The sequence below is a fragment of the Chlorocebus sabaeus genome, chromosome 22 (genome assembly GCF_047675955.1).
Source record: "Chlorocebus sabaeus isolate Y175 chromosome 22, mChlSab1.0.hap1, whole genome shotgun sequence".
Taxonomy (NCBI): domain Eukaryota; kingdom Metazoa; phylum Chordata; class Mammalia; order Primates; family Cercopithecidae; genus Chlorocebus; species Chlorocebus sabaeus.
The window spans coordinates 66,819,890-66,837,406 of record NC_132925.1 but is presented as its reverse complement, the minus strand read 5'-3'; the positions used below and the strand labels follow the sequence as shown (position 1 = coordinate 66,837,406).

At 42.0% G+C, this 17,517-nt stretch overlaps 1 protein-coding gene across 2 annotated transcripts in view; it reads left to right on the top strand.

Annotated features, from left to right (window-relative positions):
- The first annotated feature begins 603 nt into the window (after positions 1-603).
- The window catches only part of PPP4R2 (protein phosphatase 4 regulatory subunit 2), a 70,684-nt gene continuing 53,770 nt past the window's right edge, over positions 604-17,517 (top strand). For both annotated transcript variants that reach the window (XM_073009927.1, XM_073009926.1), the window contains exons 1-2: positions 604-863; positions 1,872-1,953. In XM_073009927.1, the coding sequence (XP_072866028.1) occupies positions 830-863; positions 1,872-1,953 (116 nt within the window). In that variant the 5' untranslated portion in view covers positions 604-829. The remainder of the gene's footprint in view (positions 864-1,871; positions 1,954-17,517) is intronic.

Genomic DNA, 17,517 nt, shown 5'->3' with positions numbered 1-17,517 from the left:
GGCCCAGCCTTCCAAAGTGCTGTGATTACAGGCTTGAGTCACCGCGCCTGGCCTGTATTTATTTTTATATAGAGAAGGGCGCGGGGGCGGGCTCACTTTGTTGCCCAGGCTGGTCTCGATCTTCTGGGCTAAAGCGATCCTCTCGCCTCGGCCTCCCTCCTTAAGTGTTGGGCTCACCGACGTGAGCCCCCTGCCTGGCCTCGCTGAACGTTTTTTAGGCGCATTCTGAACGTGAAGTGTACACACTGAATTCTCACAGCAACTGCATAGGGCATCGGTACCAGTGCTCTCACTGTACAGATGGGGAAAATGAGGCTCAGAGAGACGAAGTAAATAGCTTAAGTTCACACAGAGAGCAAAAAATGGCAGGGGTTCAAAGCCTAGGAGTCCGCCTGCAAACCTGTCGCCCGACCGTTCAGCCTTCAGCTCCGCGGAGGCTGGGCCGGGGCCGTGGATCCGGCAGCCGCCGGGACGCAGCGGCGAGTGACTGCAGCGCTGGGCCCCAGCGTCACGCCTCCGCCGCGCACGCGCTCTTGGGTTCCGGGCCGGGGCGCGCGGCGGGAGCGAGGACGGCGGCAGGGAGCGTGCGCGCGGTGACGTGCCGGGCGCCATGTTGGAGGGTTGGTGGTAGCGGCTTGGGGAGGTGCTCGCTCTGTCGGTCTCGCTCTCTCGCACGCTTCCCCCGGCTCCCTTCGTTCCCCCCCCCGGTCGCCTGCGTGCCGGAGTGTGTGCGAGGGAGGGGGAGGGCGTCGGGGGGGTGGGGGGAGGCGTTCCGGTCCCCGAGAGACCCGCGGAGGGAGGCGGAGGCTGTGAGGGACTCCGGGAAGCCATGGACGTCGAGAGGCTCCAGGAGGCGCTGAAAGGTGGGGGTAGCTGCCCCCTCTCCATTCCCCGTCACCTTCTCCGGCTCGCTCGTCTCTCCTTTCAGGGCGGATGGTTCCGAGGGCCGGGGCTGGGGCCGGGCGCGGCGTGGGGAGAGCGCTTCACGGGCTCCCATCCCCCTCCACCTCCCCAGGGGCGGGGAGCCCTGTGGGCAGCTCCCTCCCGCCCCGCTCTGGCTTTGTGTCGGCCGCCGGCGTCTGGGCTGGGGGAGGGGAGCCGGGGAATCTCTTGCGGGGGCCCCAGTGTTTCTACCACCCGTTCGAGGGTCGAGTCGCGGAATCGCAGACTCCTCCCTCCCAGGCATCCTCCTTTCTCTGCCAGGCCACCCGCACGCCAGGCGTTGGGGTGGGAGAAAAAGTAAAAGGTTGGTGGGGGCGGGAGATTGGGGGGGGTGGCATCGCAACTTTTAAGTTGTCTCAGGATGCCTTTTTCAGGGCTTTTGAAGTCATCCTTCCGCGCCCTAATTTCAAGGTGGTTGCCTTCACTGTACTTGATTGCACACCTTCCACGCAACAGGCTTGAGAACAGTGGCTTTCAAACTTCGAAGAGAGAGATTTCAGCGTTTTGAGAATTATTCTTTGACATACAGAATCATTTGGGGACAGCTACTTGGGGTAGTTGGTGTTTCTTAAAAAGGCAGATTTATGGACTTAGATAAACAATTGGTGGGAGTCGGGGCCTGGGGATTTTTATTTTCGCTGGATTCTCGGCTTAATGTAATACTGGTGTTCCCCCGGACCACACTTCGAGAAGCACTGCGTTAAAAATGGTTTGTGAAGTTGAGTGCCCCCTTTAGGAGGATTCTTGTTATCTGTAAAAGAGGGTGATATGTTAGAAGTAGAACTTGGAGGGTTGAGGTGGTTATTTGGTTGAGAGGCTTTTTAAAAAATTTTTGTTTAATTCTTATTAAGGGAAAGGACTGGGAGGAAAGTTTGTTTTTAGAGGGCTTTTGAGAAAACTGATAACTTTTTTTTTCTTCCTTTATCTAGATTTTGAGAAGAGGGGGAAAAAGGAAGTTTGTCCTGTCCTGGATCAGTTTCTTTGTCATGTAGCCAAGACTGGAGAAACAATGTGAGTTGAAAGCATACATTTGTCGTTATAGACCAGTGCATTATTCAGAATTGCTCAGGAAAGGGAAAAAAGTGTATTTTGGGATAAATAATTCATTCTAAATTGTAGAAGTCCTGGTCATTTAAATAATTTATATATAAATTTACATTTAAAGAACGTGTACACTTATTTGCTCTATATTGGTCTGTAAGGGATTTTAAAAACTTGTATATGTTAAAATTGTCTTTGTAGCTAGGCTTTGGCACGCTTAGAGAACGTATTAGTCTTAACGAGCCAGAGAAAGGAAGAATGCCTGTTCCATTATGACCCTTTTTGGCCATAACAAATAGGCTTATTTCTAGAATTTTGTAGCTTTGATTCTGTTTCAGAGTCTTGGTGGTATTTTCTCATATTGTGTGTCCAGTTTTTTTCGGTCGTATTTGCGTATGTAGGTGTTTGAAGTGTCACTTCTATTTATCGTCTTGAGGACTCTGATTATCTGACAAATTCCAAATGCTACAGTTTTGACTGACCTGTAGACTTTTAGGATAGCTGATTTGTTACATATGCTCAGCATTTTATTAAGCTCGTTTCCAAATGTTCTGAATCTGAAACTTACACTATAAAGTTAGGGCTGTGTTCAGAAGGAACATTCCAGGTCATTGTTTTGCAGTTTGTGTGGTAGTCGCACTCTGGCTAAGTTTATTTGTAGAGGACAGTGCATCTTTGAGGACTTCTTTTTGTAGTCTTTGGGTGGGGGCTGGGGCAGCAGGAAAGGGGTAGGTTTCTGTGGGTTCGATGTTAATATGTGGGTTATCTGCCTAGTATGAGTGTAGCTTTCAGCAAGTATTGTATAATTTCTCTGGCTTTATTATTAGCAAGTGTTCATTTCTCACAAGATTTGCTTATGATTGTAGTCTAGCCTTTTAACAACTAGCCTAATTTTAGAAAGGAAAAAACCTTTGCTGCCTCAGTGCTTGATTTAATGGTCATGTCTGCAAGCTGAATCTCGTTAGTATTCTATTAAAATATACCAGTCATTTTGAGAACGTCACTGTGATGTGTTCAATCTTGTATTTCTATTTATTACATTAAAAAATGGGAGCTTCTGGGGCGGAAGTCATTTTTACCTTCGAATTATAGTCTCATACGGAACATCTTGATTTAAAACAATGTAAAACTGTTAATTTATGCTTATACCGATAAGCCTAAAAATGACCATACGCCATCTTTCAAAAATAAATTAATCCCGGAAACATAAATACTTAAGACTGCCACTATATTCCTCTTGAATTGCTAGTTGGCACAGACTTAGCCCTGTCAACAATGTCAAACCAAATAGCGTTTTACTTTTGGCTGTTTTTTGATATACAAGATTATATCAAACTATTTGGAGATGAGTACTTAAAACCTCTTATTCAGTTTATCAGGTTTGTACACACTGCTTTCCCTTTTTGATAAAATACATTGCCTATAAATGTGTAAATAGTTGAAAACTTCTAAAAGATAGCTTTTTAATATCCTGTCTTACTGGAACACCAAGTGCCTGGGGAAGTTATCTGATTTTTTTTGGACAGTTATTTTATCCTGGTAGAAGAGGACTTAAAATTCCCAATCCCCCACCCCATATTAGGTGTTTATATACTCACTAAGCATGTTTTGTACTGAAATGATTGGTGTACTTAGATTCTTATATTAAATGGAATATGGAAAATATTTTTAAATTTATTATGTAAATAGCCAGTGTTTATGCATTTAGCTTTAAGCTTTGATTTCTTTTTATCAATATGGCATATCTTTGATATATTTGCAGAATTTCTGTCACCCATTTATGACTAAACTAAGCTTTGTCTAGTATGTGAGTAACAAGATAATTAAAATTTAAAGAACAGCAATTTAGACTTTTCTGATGTTTTAGGATGGGTGGATTGCTTAAGATAAGCATTTGCACCGGATGTGGCGGCTCATACCTGTATCTCAGCACTTTGGGAAACGGAGGATCACTTGAGCTCAGGACAAAAAATTTAAAAGTTACCTGGGTGTGTTGGTACATGCCTGTAGTCCCAGCTTCTCCAGAGGCTGAGGTAGGAGGATTGCTGGAACCTGGGAAGTTGAGGCTGCAGTGAGCCATGATAGTTGGGGCCACTGTACTGCAGCCTGAGTGACAGAGTGAGACCCTGTGTCAAAAAAAAATTTCATAGTTGTTTTTGTTTTCACTGATGCATTATAGCAAGAAAGCATTAACAGAAGTAGTATGTGAAACTGTTTATGGATCAAAATCAGTGACCCCCCAGGCTATTTATTTTTCTTTTCAAAAAACAATTGTTTTGACGCTTGTTTTTAGCTTTAGAGAGGTTTTAGAATTGTAAGTGTAGGTTTTTACAATGGAGGAGGTTGTAGGAAAAATTTGAACAATTTTACTTCTTAGTCTTAAAATTACCTGTAAACATCTGATGTATGAAGTTAGGAAAGATGCCAAGACATACTAAATTGATGTGAAGAGGGAAACTATATATGTATATAACTAAAATAATTAATCCCGAAATGAATTGTTTCTGGCCACTTCAAAAAATTGTTTTTATGTTGCAAAGATTATTTTCACCTGAAAATGGGACATTTTCTGGAGCAACACTCTTCTGAAGGTAACGTAGTTCCTGACATCATGCTAAATATATAGTATGCGCTGAATAAACAGGAAGATATGGTGTGTTTCAATCATGAATATAAACATTTCATGCATTTCAGTCATGGATTAAAATGTATTTGATGGGTTTGAGTTGCAATTACTATCCTTTTTGATGGTCAAGTTGTCTCCCATTTGGCCAGTGGTAGCCTTTTCCAGTTGGCTCCAGAGTCCTTTTGACATGACTTTAGTAGTCTTTGATAGTATCCTTATTCTCTGGTATAAGAATATGTTCCAGGCTCATTTCCTGCCCCAGATGTGAATTAGACATTTCTCAAGAAGACCTGCCTTTTAGTGGGAAATGGTGTTTCAAGACTACAATCCTGATGGTAGAGATGTTTATTATTACTCAGCTAGATAAAATACTAGGACTTGTATTTCAGAATCAGGAATACAGCGTTTAAAAACGATTTTTTTGTTGTTGTTATTGTTTAGGTAAAATATATAATTTGCTGGCCAGGTGCAGTGATTCATGCCTGGAGTCTCAGAACTTTGAGAGGCCAAGGCAGGTGACCCAGGGTCACTTGAGCCCAGGAGTTCAAGACCAGCCTGGGCAACATGGTGAAAACCGTCTCTACAAAAAATTAGCCAAATGTGGTGGCATGCGCCTGTAGTCCCAGCTACTCCCAGCTACTTGGGAGGAGGAGGTAGGAGGATCACCTGAGCCTGGGAGGTTGAGGCTGCAGTGAGCCATGATTGTGCCACTGCACTTCAGTCTGGGCAACACAGTAAGACCCTGTCTCAGACACACACATGCACACTCACACACTTATAGAATTCACCATCTTTACCATTTTTGTTTTCTTTTTTTTTTTTTTGAGATGGAGTCTTACTCTGTCGCCACACTAGAGTGTAGTGGCACGATCTCAGCTCACTTCAACCCCCGCCTCCCGAGTTCAAGCAATTCTCCTGCCTCAACCTCCCGAGTAGCTGGGACTACAGGCATGCCCAGCTAATTTTTGTGTTCTTAGTAGAGACAGGGTTTCACCATGTTGGCCAGGATGGTCTCGATCTCTTGACCTCGTGATCCACCCCCTCGGCCTCCCAAAGTGTTGGTATTACAGGTGTGAGCCACCATGCCCAGCCCCATCTTTACCATTTTAAGTGTACAGTTCGGTGGTAGTAAATACATGTATATTCTTTTTTCCTCCTTTTATCTCTCCTATTCCTTGCTCACTCTCTAGTAATCACCGGTCTTTAGACTCTTACCTTCCTGAGATCCACTGTTTTAGCTCCCTCATAAGTGAAAATGTGATGTTTGTCTTTCTGTGCTTGACTTAACTTCAGTTAACATAGTGGCCTACAGTTGTATCCATGATGCTGCAAATGACAGGATCTAATTCTTTTTTATTGCTGAATAATATACCATATTTTCTTACCTGTTGATGGGAACTCAGGTTGGTTCGTTTTTTTAAAAAAATGTATTTTTGAGGCAAAGTTTTGCTGTCGCCCAGGCTTTAGTGCAGCAACTCAGTCATAGCTCACTGCAACCTCAAACACTCAGGCTCAAGGGATCCTCTTGCACCAGCTTCCTGAATAGCTAGGACTTACAGATAGGGTACATGCCACCATGCCTGGCTAATTTGTAATTTTTTTGTAGAGACAAAGTCTTGCTATGTTGCCTAGGCTGATCTCCAACTCCTGGCCTCAAGCAATCCTCCCAAAGTGCTAAGATTACAAGGCATGAGCCATTGCACTGAACTGGTTTCATGTTTTGGCTGTTGTGAATAGTGCTGTGGTAAACATGGGAGTGCGTAGGGCCTTTTTTTTTTTTTTTTTTGTGACGGAGTCTCGCTCTGTCACGCAGGCTAGAGTGCAGTGGCACAATCTTGGCTCACTGCAACCTCCGCCTCCTGGGTTCAAGCGATTTTCCTGCCTCAGCCTCCTGAGTAGCTGGGATTACAGGCATGCGCCACCACGCTTGGCTAATTTTTTTTGTATTTTTAGTAGAGATGGGGTTTCACTGTGTTAGCCAGGATGATCTCGATCTCCTGACCTCATGACCGTCCACCTTGACCTCCCAAAGTGCTAGGATTACAGGTGTGAACCACTTCGCCCAGCCCAGAGTTTTTAATTAACTTTTTACATACCAAAAATCCTTGTTCTCTCAAGAACGCAGGCAGGGGTTGATAGAATCATGATGTCTTGTAATTACTGACTGTAACCAACATTACACATCAGAAAGTCTAAAATAATAATACAAATATTACTGCCACGAATATAATTACTAGGAATGTTAAATTTTTTTTTTTTTTTTTTTTTTACATATTCTCTATTTCTATCCCTCATTTAAAAGTTTTTCTGTTTACATTGTCTGAGCATATTGCTGTTATATAACTTTCCCTTTTGTTTTTTTTGAGACAGTGTCTCACTGTATTGCCCAGGCTGGAGTACAGTGGTGCGATTACAGCTCACTGCAACCTCTGCCTCCTGGGTTCAAGCGATTCTTGTGCCTCAGCCTCCCGAGTAGCTGGGGTTACTGGCACATGCCACCATTGCCTGGCTAATTTTTGTGTTTTTAGTAGAGGCGGGGTTTTGCCATGTTGACCAGGCTATTCTGGAACTCCTGGCGTCAAGTGATCCCCGCCCCCAGGTGCTGGGATTATGGGCATAGCCACTGCCCCCGGCTGACTTTCTCTTTTAACTGTCAATCTTAGTTTTACAATAGGTATATATCTCATGCATACAATCAGTCCTTATGTCATTGTATTGTCTGTGTCTCTAGTCAGTTTGGTTGTCTGAATGAAGCTTATTCTCTAATAGATTATTGAAAAGAGGCTAATTGAAACAATATTTCTGGAGCTCTATTTTTTTTTTTTTTTTTTTTTTTTGAGACAGAGGCTTGCTCTGTTTCCCAGACTGGAGTGCAGTGGCGCGATCTCAACTCACTGCAACCTCCACCTCCTGGGTTCAAGCGATTTTTCTGCCACAGCCTCCTGAGTAGCTGGGATTACAGTTGCATGCCACCACGCACAGCTAATTTTTTTGTATTTTCAGTTGAGACGGGGTTTCGCCATGTTGGCTGGGCTGGTCTCGAACTACTGACCTCAGGTGATGTGCCTGCCTTGGCCTCCCAAAGTGCTGGGATTACAGGCGTGAACCACTGCACCTGGCCTAACGTTTGTATTTTTTGTAGAGATGGGGGTTTCATCATGTTGGCCAGGTTGGCCTCGATCTTCTGACTTGAAGTGATCTGCCCGTCTCGGCCTCCCAAAGTGCTGGGATTACAGGCACGAGCCACCGCTCCTGGCCGGGAGTTCTTATGTATATGTCTTGTATGTTGTCTGTGCCTTTTATTCATTTTTTTTTCTTTTTCTTTCTTTTTTTTTTCTTTTTTGTGGAGCACAGGGTCTCGCTCTATTGCCCAGGCAGGTCTCAAACTCCTGAGCTCAAGCTGTCCTCCCACCTCTGCCTCCCTAAGAGCTGGAATAACAGGCGTGAGCCATCGTGGCTGGCCTGTGCCCTTTAATCTTGAAGGTCACTTTGGCTGGAAATAAAATCTTTGGTTCACATTTTCTATCCTTGAGTATCTTAAGTTTGTTAATTCTGTTGTTTCCCCCAATAAAACTGTTAAAATCTATTTATTTTTGAGACAGTGTCTTGCTCTTTCGTCCTGGTTGGAGTGCAGAATCTTGGTTCACTGTAAACTGTGTCCCACCTCAGCCTTCCGAGTAGCTGGGACTACAGGCACATGCCACCATGCCTGGCTAATTTTTGTGTTTTCTGTAGAGATGGGGTTTCACCATGCTTTTAGGCTGTTCTCCTGAGCTTGAACTCCCCAGCTGAAGTGATCTGCCCACTTTGTTGGCCTTTTAAAGTACAGGGATTACAGAGGTGTCACCATGCCTGGCCAGCTGTTAACATCTGATGTTTTTTTTTACCTTATTAAACTGACCACTCTTTTTGCCTACCTTCCTAAATGATTTATTTTCTTTAAAATACAGTGTGGTTTTGTGTGTGTGTGTTTGTGTTTTTTTTTTTGAGTTGAGTCTCGCTCTGTTGCCCAAACTGGAGTGCAGTGGCGCTATCTCGGCTCACTGCATCCTCCGCCTCCCGGGTTCAAGCAATTCTCCAGCCTCAGCCTCCTGAGTAGCTGGGATTACAGGTGTCCACCACTATACCTGGCTAATTTTTGTGATTTTAGTGGAGATGGGGTTTCACCATATTGGCCAGGCTGGTCTCGAACTCTTGACCTAGTGATCTCCCCACCTTGGCGTCCCAAAGTGTTGGGATTACAGGCGTGAGCCACTGCGCCAGGCCAAAATACAGTGATGTTTCTAGACTAGATCTTTAAAAACATTTTGAAAATCAATGTTGAATATTTTGGAGTCATTGTACTCAGGTATATGTTGTGGTCTTTTTTTTTTAATCCTCTTATCTACACACTGGTGGTGTAGTCTTTCAATATGAATTTTTAAATTTTTTAAAAATTAAGGTATTTCAAGAAAGTGATTGAATTGTTGTCTTTGGTTTTTTTGTTGGGGAGGGGAGGGAGACTATATTGCTGCATCTTTGCATATCTTCAGTACTTGTCATTTTGTCTTGAATTCTTTTTAAAAAGGAAGAATCCTTTTTAAAAAAAGCAGTGTTATTGGCTGCGTGCGGTGGCTCACACTTGTAATCTCAGCGCTTTGGGAGGCTGAGACCAGTGAATCACCTGAGGTCGGGAGTTCAAGACCAGCCTGACCAACATGGAGAAACCCCATCCCTACCAAAAATACAAAATTAACTGGGTGTGGTGCTTGCTTGTAATCCCAGCTACTCAGGAGAATTGCTTGATCCTGGGAGGCGGAGGTTGCAGTGAGCTGAGATCTCGCCATTGCACTCCAGCCTGGGCAACAAGAGCGAAACTCCGTTTCAAAAAAGAAAAAAAAGCAGTGTTACTGAGATATAATTGACGTACAATACACTGTATTTATTCAAAATGTACAGGTTGCTAAATTTTAATATCTACCCTCAGGAAACCATCAGCGACAATCAAGATTGTGAACATGTTCATTCATTACTCCCAGAAGTTTCCTCATGTCCCATTGTGATTTTCCCTCCCTGTGTGGGCTTCCTTCTCTCCAAGCAACTTTTTGTCAATGTAGATTAGTTTGTGAGTTCTAGAATTTTATGTAAATGGAACCATACAGTATGTATTCTTTGGCTGCTTCTATTCAACATAGTTTGCATTTCTTTTTATTTCTGAGTAGATGCATCGTATGAATATGCCACAATTTTTTTTTTCTTTTTGAGATGGAGTCTCGTCCTGTTGCCCAGGCTGGAATGCAGTGGTGTGATCTCGGCTCACTGCACCCTCCGCCTCCAGGTTCAAGCTGTTCTTCTGCCTCAGCCTCCCGGGTAGCTGGGAACACAGGCGCACGCCACCACGCCTAGCTAGTTTTTGTATTTTTAGTAGAGACTGGGTTTCACCAGATGGGCCAGGCTGACTCCTGACCTCGTAATCCACCTGCCTCGGCCTCCCAAAGTGCTGGGATTATAGGCGTGAGCCGCCACACTCAGCCCAGAGTAGCTTTTCTAACTACATGGAGCACTCTCATTGCTTTTGTGAAGTGTTTTAAGAACATGGCAGTTTGCATTCTGAAATTCCAGGCTGGTGTTTGCCACTCCTGCTTTTTTTTTTGAACCTTGTCTTCATTTCTCTTGGCCCTTTCTCATTGTGGGGCTTACCTCTAGATTGGAGCACTGTTGGGTCACTTTCAAGAGCTCAAGTAAGCAAGACCTGCTTCATCTTTTCAAACTCACGACAGTCTATTCACTCACTGCTAGAGTTGGCAGAATCCATCTCAGTATCAGCTGCTGTTCTCAAATTGGTGTGCAGTGATTTCTAGTGAATACCTGTTGGCTATTTTATGATTGTCCTGTTCCTAGGCCTTTGAGATACACCTTGACTTCTCTGTGTCACAGATCCCAGTAATGTTCAGGTCATGTGACTGTCAGTTTTTCCTCATCCGCTTACTTTTTGGGGTCTGTGGAAATACTGTGTCAGTTTTGTTGTAAATATGGTCCACTGGTTTTTGGTTCTGCTCTCTAGTTTGGTCGGCCATAAGGTTTTAGGGAGATGAAAAACTGTAGCACCACTGCCATCTTCTTAGAATTCTGCTTTTTAGGAAGACTTTTACATCCCTGTTAAGTCACTTCCATTATTTATAAAATGGGATAATAATAGTACCTTGAAGTGTGGGCAGGCGATACATAGGAAGCTCAGCACAGTGCTTGGTACGCAGAGTAAATGCTTGATAGATAATACTCGTTGTTGGGTTGTTGATAATGCATATTTTGATGCTGCTTTTTTCCCCTCTCTCTACAGTTTGAAGTTCCTTGTGTTCAGGTATTTTGATATAACAGTAAGAAAATAAAAGGTTGTTTAAAAGTAGTTAACAACAACTAAGACCTGCATTATTATAAAGAAGTTCTCCTTAAGTCCATGAGGCTGCTAGATCCTTTTGTGGGGTTTCTTTTTTCTTTCTTTCTTTTTTTATTTTTTTTTGTGAGACAGTCTCACTCTGTCACCCAGGCTGGAGTGCAGTGGTATCTTGGCTCATTTGAACCTCTGGCTCCCGGGTTCAAACGATTTTCCTGCCTCAGCCTCCTGAGTAGCTGAAACTACAGGTGCGCACCACCACACACAGTTAATTTTTACATTTTTAGTGGAGTTGGGGTTTCACCATGTTGACCAGGCTGGTCTCAAACTCCTGACCTCAAGTGATCCACCCGCCTTGGCCTCCCGAAGTGCTGGGATAACAGATGTGAGCCACTGCACCCGGCCTCTGTGGGATTTCTTTAGAGGGAATTTTGTGGTGTTTTGTCTAACATAATATTTCTTGAACACTTTGAAAATTGTTTCTAAAATGTCAGCCAAATACTACCTTCATGAATTTTTCCACATTCTTGTAACATCTGTACATTTACTTCTTTAATGCTTTTCTTCAGGTCAGCTGAGTTTTTTTTCCCTCAAATTTGTTTTTAAGTGGAAAGAAAATTACAGATAAAGGTCAAACCCTCAGCCACCGTCCCCCGCGCCCCTCCCCCATAACCACTGTGTTAATTTTTTACCCTTAATGTTGTTGTGGGAAATAAGATCTGAAGCCATTGGCTTAGTGTAGTAGTTATGTTTTCTGAGTCACTTTACAATCTATAAATACTAAAATTACTAAAATATGAATTGTCTATGTGTCACGTAAAGTCCTCTCACGTTATATCATCACAATGGTACTCAGAGGAAGCACAATATATTTTCAGTAAAAGTTGAATGGATGCCCTTTTGCTTCTAGATATTCCAGTGAGTGAAGTTATTAAGCTTTGAACATGAATAAAATTATAGTTTCTTTTTCATCACATCGTGTAAACCTGAATGGTACACTGGAAGTTAAGCACGCCAACTTTCTGAGTAGAGTTAATTTTTCTTATCTTCATTCTTTTGGGTGCCCAAATAAACTCATGTTTTCCATGGTCAGTTTAGTTTTTACTAGTTGTTGGCTACTTTCCTAATTGCATGTGAGTTAGCGTGTGGTGATGGTGGAGTGATGTCATGTCTTAGAGAGAGCATTGCTTGGGTTCCAAACTTAGCTTTGCTACTTCTTGATGAGACTTTGGACAAATTATTTGTGAGCTTGTTTCCTCACTTAAAAAAATGGGGTTTGTACCTTTAGTTGTTTCAACTGTTGAGAGGACTTAAATAATAAAGTATATAGCTCTAGATATGAAAACTTGGGGGAGAGTAAAAATTATCTGTATGCTGGGCATAACTAGAATGAATATGGCTCAAGAAACAAGTCTAAAGTACTTAATCTTGTGGAATGAACTCTGATTGGACAGTCAAGAGAGCACAAAACAGATTTAGGTTTGAATTCTGAATTTTATCATGTAGTTACTATATGACCAAGGCTGACTTCTCTCCCTTAATTTCCAGGTGTGTAAATACAGGTAATAAAGTAGGTCTATTTAAAGTGTTGTTATGGGGATTAAATGAGTTTATATTTATAAGGTGCTTAATGCAGCGACAGGCACATAGTGAGTGTCCCTTAAGTGGGAGTTACTGTAACTAATTATTCTACTTTTAATGATTTTCGTCACTTAAATTACTATTGGTCACAGTTTCCTCAGATACTAAATGAGAGGCTTGTAATAGATAATCTCCAAGGTTCCTTCCAGCTTGAAAGCTTAGAGGAATCTCTGTGCTGCAGCACTATTTGGGGGTGGTATTGTAGCAGTAGCGATGAGGAGTGGGGAAAGGGGCATGGTGATAGTGCTTAGTGTTAAAGTGTCTGATAATAATGTGAGATGTTAACTGTTAGGGAGTAATTAATAATTAGTGAATGGTTTGGAGACATTAAAAAGTTGAGAAGCAGTTGTCTATATTGCATGAGAAACAGCAGTCACCCCTACTACTAAACTCCTTATAGTCATAAAGAGGTTCTGAAAATACCTATGTTAGTGTTGCCTTTGTGCACATGTGTATCTATATCTACAGATCCACTTTGTGTCTGCCAGTGAATGTATGGGTTCATAATGTTTATGGACTATTACTGTATATGGCATTACTGGACACCTGTCAAAAACTTCATGTTGCTTCAAAACATCATTAGTAAGCTTCAGATCTCATTAGTAAGAAGATAAGGAATTTATAGTCCACAGAACACCATGCTTTCTCTCTGCTTGTAGACTGAAGGTCTTTTCCCTTTTTGGTGTAGAAGTTTATTATTCAGGATCCATGGCAAAAAACTGAATCACTGACTAAAACGTTAACAGTGTAGATAATTGAGGAGAGTGTTTGCCGTTTAATTACTTGTGCCTATGAAAAACATTGTATGTTGAGAAATGTATTTTAGATCTTCATTTTCGCCAGCTCTCTGATGTGTTCGGTTGCCTGTCTTCTCTCTGGTTTCACCCAGTAGCAGTCCTGTTGATGTGTCAGGCTGCCCAGGTTTTGCATTGCTTGTAATACATGTGTGTAGAATCTACTTCTAACCACTTGTACATTCCATCCCTGTCAGATACCTTGGGTAACCTGTTACCTGTATATTAAATATTTTTGAGAATTCACACCATTGACTATAAAGTGAATAATAGCTAATTTAAGTCTCACATTAGTAATAATATAAAATAATAGTAATAATGCCCTTAGTGGTTTTTTAAAAAAATGTGGCATACATGTGGTGGGGAAGAAGGACTTTTTTGTTATCACTTACCACTTAATGCAAAAAAATAAAAAACTGTTTTGTTTTGTTTTGTTTTTTTTGAGACAAGGTCTTGCTCTGTCATCCAGACTGGAGTACAGTGATGCAATCATGGCCCACTGCAGCCTCGACCTCCTGGGCTTAAATGATCCTCCTGCCTCAGCCCCTGCCCCCAGTAGCTGGGACCAGAGGCATGCGCCACCATGCCCTTCTAGAAACATAAAAAGCTTTATTGAGAGGCTCTGTAGTGTGAAGAGCTGTTTGGAGCCGTACGTGTCATAGTATCTCTCTTGTCTGTATGCTTATAATCTGTTTGACCGTTGCTTAGAAGACAGTCATGGTTAAAACTCTACTTTCATTATAATTTACTTGTGTGTCTCTGTCTCTCTCTCTCTTTTTTTTTTTTTTTTTTTAAAGACAGAGTCTCATTCTGTCTCCCAGGCTGGTGTGCAATGGCACAATCTCAGCTCACTGCAGCCTCTGCCGCCCAGTTTCGAGCGATTCTCTTGCCTCAGCCTCCTAAGTAGCTGGGATTACAGGTGCCCGCCACCATACCTGGCTAATTTTTGTATTTTTAGTAGAGACGGGGTTTCACCATGTTGGCCAGGCTGGTCTTGAACTCCTGACCTCAGCTGCCTCGGCCTCCCAAAGTGCTGGGATTACAAGCGTGAGCTACCGTGCCCAGCCTTTCTTTTATTCCTAAATGCAAATATTTAATGAACGTTTATTTTGTGTCAGACATTATCAAATATTTCATATACATAACCTGATTTAGTCTTTACAGCAACTATCTGAAGTAGGTCTTTTCTCTTTTTTAAGAATGAGGCTGTTGAGTCTTAGAAGGCTTAAATAATTTGTCCAAGGTTATACGGCTGATGAGTAATGGAACTGGCTTTAAATCCTCTTGTAGTTTGCATTTTATTAATACATACTACTTGCCCCTTTTTCAGTTGTCTTACGTCCTCCTCCTCTACTGTAACAGTGCCAGCATCTTTTCAAAACCACTGTTAGAATTTGGAACTTTTAGGCCAGGCGCAGTGGCTCATGTCTGTAATTGCAGCACTTTGGGAGGCCGAGGTGGGTGGATCTTTTGAGGTCAGGAGTTCAAGACTAGCCTGGCCAACATGGTGAAACCCTGCCTCTACTGAAAATAGAAAAAATTAGCTGGGCATGGTGGCAGGTGCCTGTAGTCCCAGCTACTCAGGAGGCTGAGGCAGGAGTATTGCTGGAACCCGGGAGGCAGAGGTTGCAGTGAGCTGAGATGGCACCACTGCACTCCAGCTTGGGCAAAAGGGTGAGACTCTGTCTCGAAAAAAAAAAAAAAAAGAATTTGGAGCTTTTTGCTTTTGGTAGGACTCTTTTCTTTTTTTTTGAGACAGAGTCTCGCTCTGTCGCCCAGGCTAGAGTGCAGTGGCGTGATCTCAGCTCACTGCAAGCTCCGCCTCCTGGGTTCATGCCATTCTCCTGCCTCAGCCTTCCGAGTAGCTGAGACTACAGGCGCCTGCCACCACGCCTGGCTAATTTTTTTTATATTTTTAGTAGAGACGGTGTTTCACCGAGTTAGCCAGGATGGTCTCGATCTCCTGACCTTGTGATCTGCCCGCCTCGGCCTCCCAAAGTGCTGGGATTACAGGCGTGAGCCACCGCGCCTGGCTGGTAGGACTCTTATAATCATTATTTCTGTAATTTCTGAGATTTTCAAGTGGCTTACCTAAGCTTGACTTCATGTACTGTGGGGGATTTTGGGGCAATTATGAGAAGGTTGAGTGTGGAAGGGTCAGTAAGATAGACGACTGATGTACCCTTAACATTTGTAATTTTGACTGTTTTCCAGTCACCTCAAGGAAGAAAAAACTTTTAAGTAATTGTAATTTTGTAGAGACATAAGTTTGAAACATACAAGTGATGAGACTGATATATGTGTTTTAGCTTGAAGTGACTCTCAGCTTTCTAGTTAATATATGCATCTTGGATTTGTTATTCTCATTTAAGTAAAAATCTTACCACATCAATATTGCGAAGTAGTTCTGATATTCCCATTTGTAGGTGATGAAACTGGAGAAAAATATATGCTGTAGAAGTATTTGAAATTTAAGGAAAGTGCAAGGTCTTAAAGAACATTTGTAATTTTTGCAATTTTGTGTATATCTGGGAGGAAGGGGGAGGGTGAGATAGCTTTCTGTCAACTAATAGCAAAGTACGGCTGTCTCATCTGTGGGGGATTGGTTCCAGGACCTCCTTTGGACATAAAATCTGTGGATGATCAGTGCCTGATGTAAAATGGCATAATAATTGCATGTAACCTTTGCACATCCTTGGTGCATCTCTAGATTAATTATAATGCCTAATACAATGTAAATGATATGTAAATAGTTTTTATATCTTGTTGTTTAGGAAGTAATGATGAGAAATGTCTCCACATTTCAGTACAATTTTTCTCAAATATTTTCAATCTGAAGTTGGTTGGATTTGTGAATGTGGAGCTTGTAGATACAGAGGGCACACTATATTTCTATTTAAAATTGTGCAACTAAAGGGAATTTGATATTTTTATCAAATATCGAAGGAATTTTGTTTTATTAGGGATACTATTGTCTATGGTGACTTCCAGGGTGGCTTTTGAGGTGGTGGCCATTTTTGTCTCAGAGTGATTTGTTAACTGGAGACTGGTCCACCTTTTCTAGGGCTTTTGCATACTACGGCGTTTCTTGCTGTAAGGAGCAGTCTTAAATGTAGGTAGAATGTAGGCTTGTTTTTTGTTTGTTCGTTCTTTAACCACCCTTACCAGTGAATGCTAGTGAATTTGAGATTTTAATGTTTGTAGGGTCTAGTCGTGTTTCTTTTCCTCTTGTGTAGGTATTGATACTTCTCTAGTCTTGCCCTGCTTGTTCATATTAGAGAGTTTTTGGGGATGATACCTTGTTAAGTTGTCATCCAGTTTTCTTGTAAATATTGTGTGTGGTCTTTGGTTTTGTTATGTTGCTTTTGGTAGGATATGGCTAAAATCAGTGCCATAGCCAGCATGTGGTTACTTAAAAATTATTTCTGACAAAATATTAGATGGTTAGATGAACAGGTAAGATTTTAAAAGTAGTTTTAAAAACTTGGATTTAAAATATGGAGAATATCTTGATACATGCTTTTTCTATTTACATCTTCACTTTGGTTAAGGAGGAATTTGGTGAGAATAACTGCATTTTGAGTGTAATGGATCACACGAATTAAGTAATTCTTGTGCCTATAAATGTGGAAAACCCAAGTGTAAAGAGGATTGAAATTAATACTGCTTTAGATGTTTCTGTCTCATTTTACAAAAATACAAGAAAAAAGAAAAATGAAACTATTCTGTTTCTTATATATTCTTAATAGAATTTTCTGTACACATAAGTGTATGTGTGTTAATCCTCTTGTTAAAAATGGCATGAAACTTCTGCCGTTTACCTTTTGTTATTTTCTTTATTTAGATACTTTTTTTCTTTTTCTTTTTCTCTTCTTTTTGTTTTTTTGAGACAGAGTCTTGCTCTGTTGCCTAGGCCGGAGTGCAGTGGCACAACCTCAGCTCACTGCAACCTCCACCTCCCGGTTTCAGGCAGTTTTTCTGCCTCAGCCTCCTGAGTAGCTGGGATTACAGGCACGTGCCACCATGCCCAGCTAATTTTTTTGTTTTTTTAGTAGAGACAGGGTTTTGCCATGTTGGCCAGGCTGGTCTCGAACTCTTGA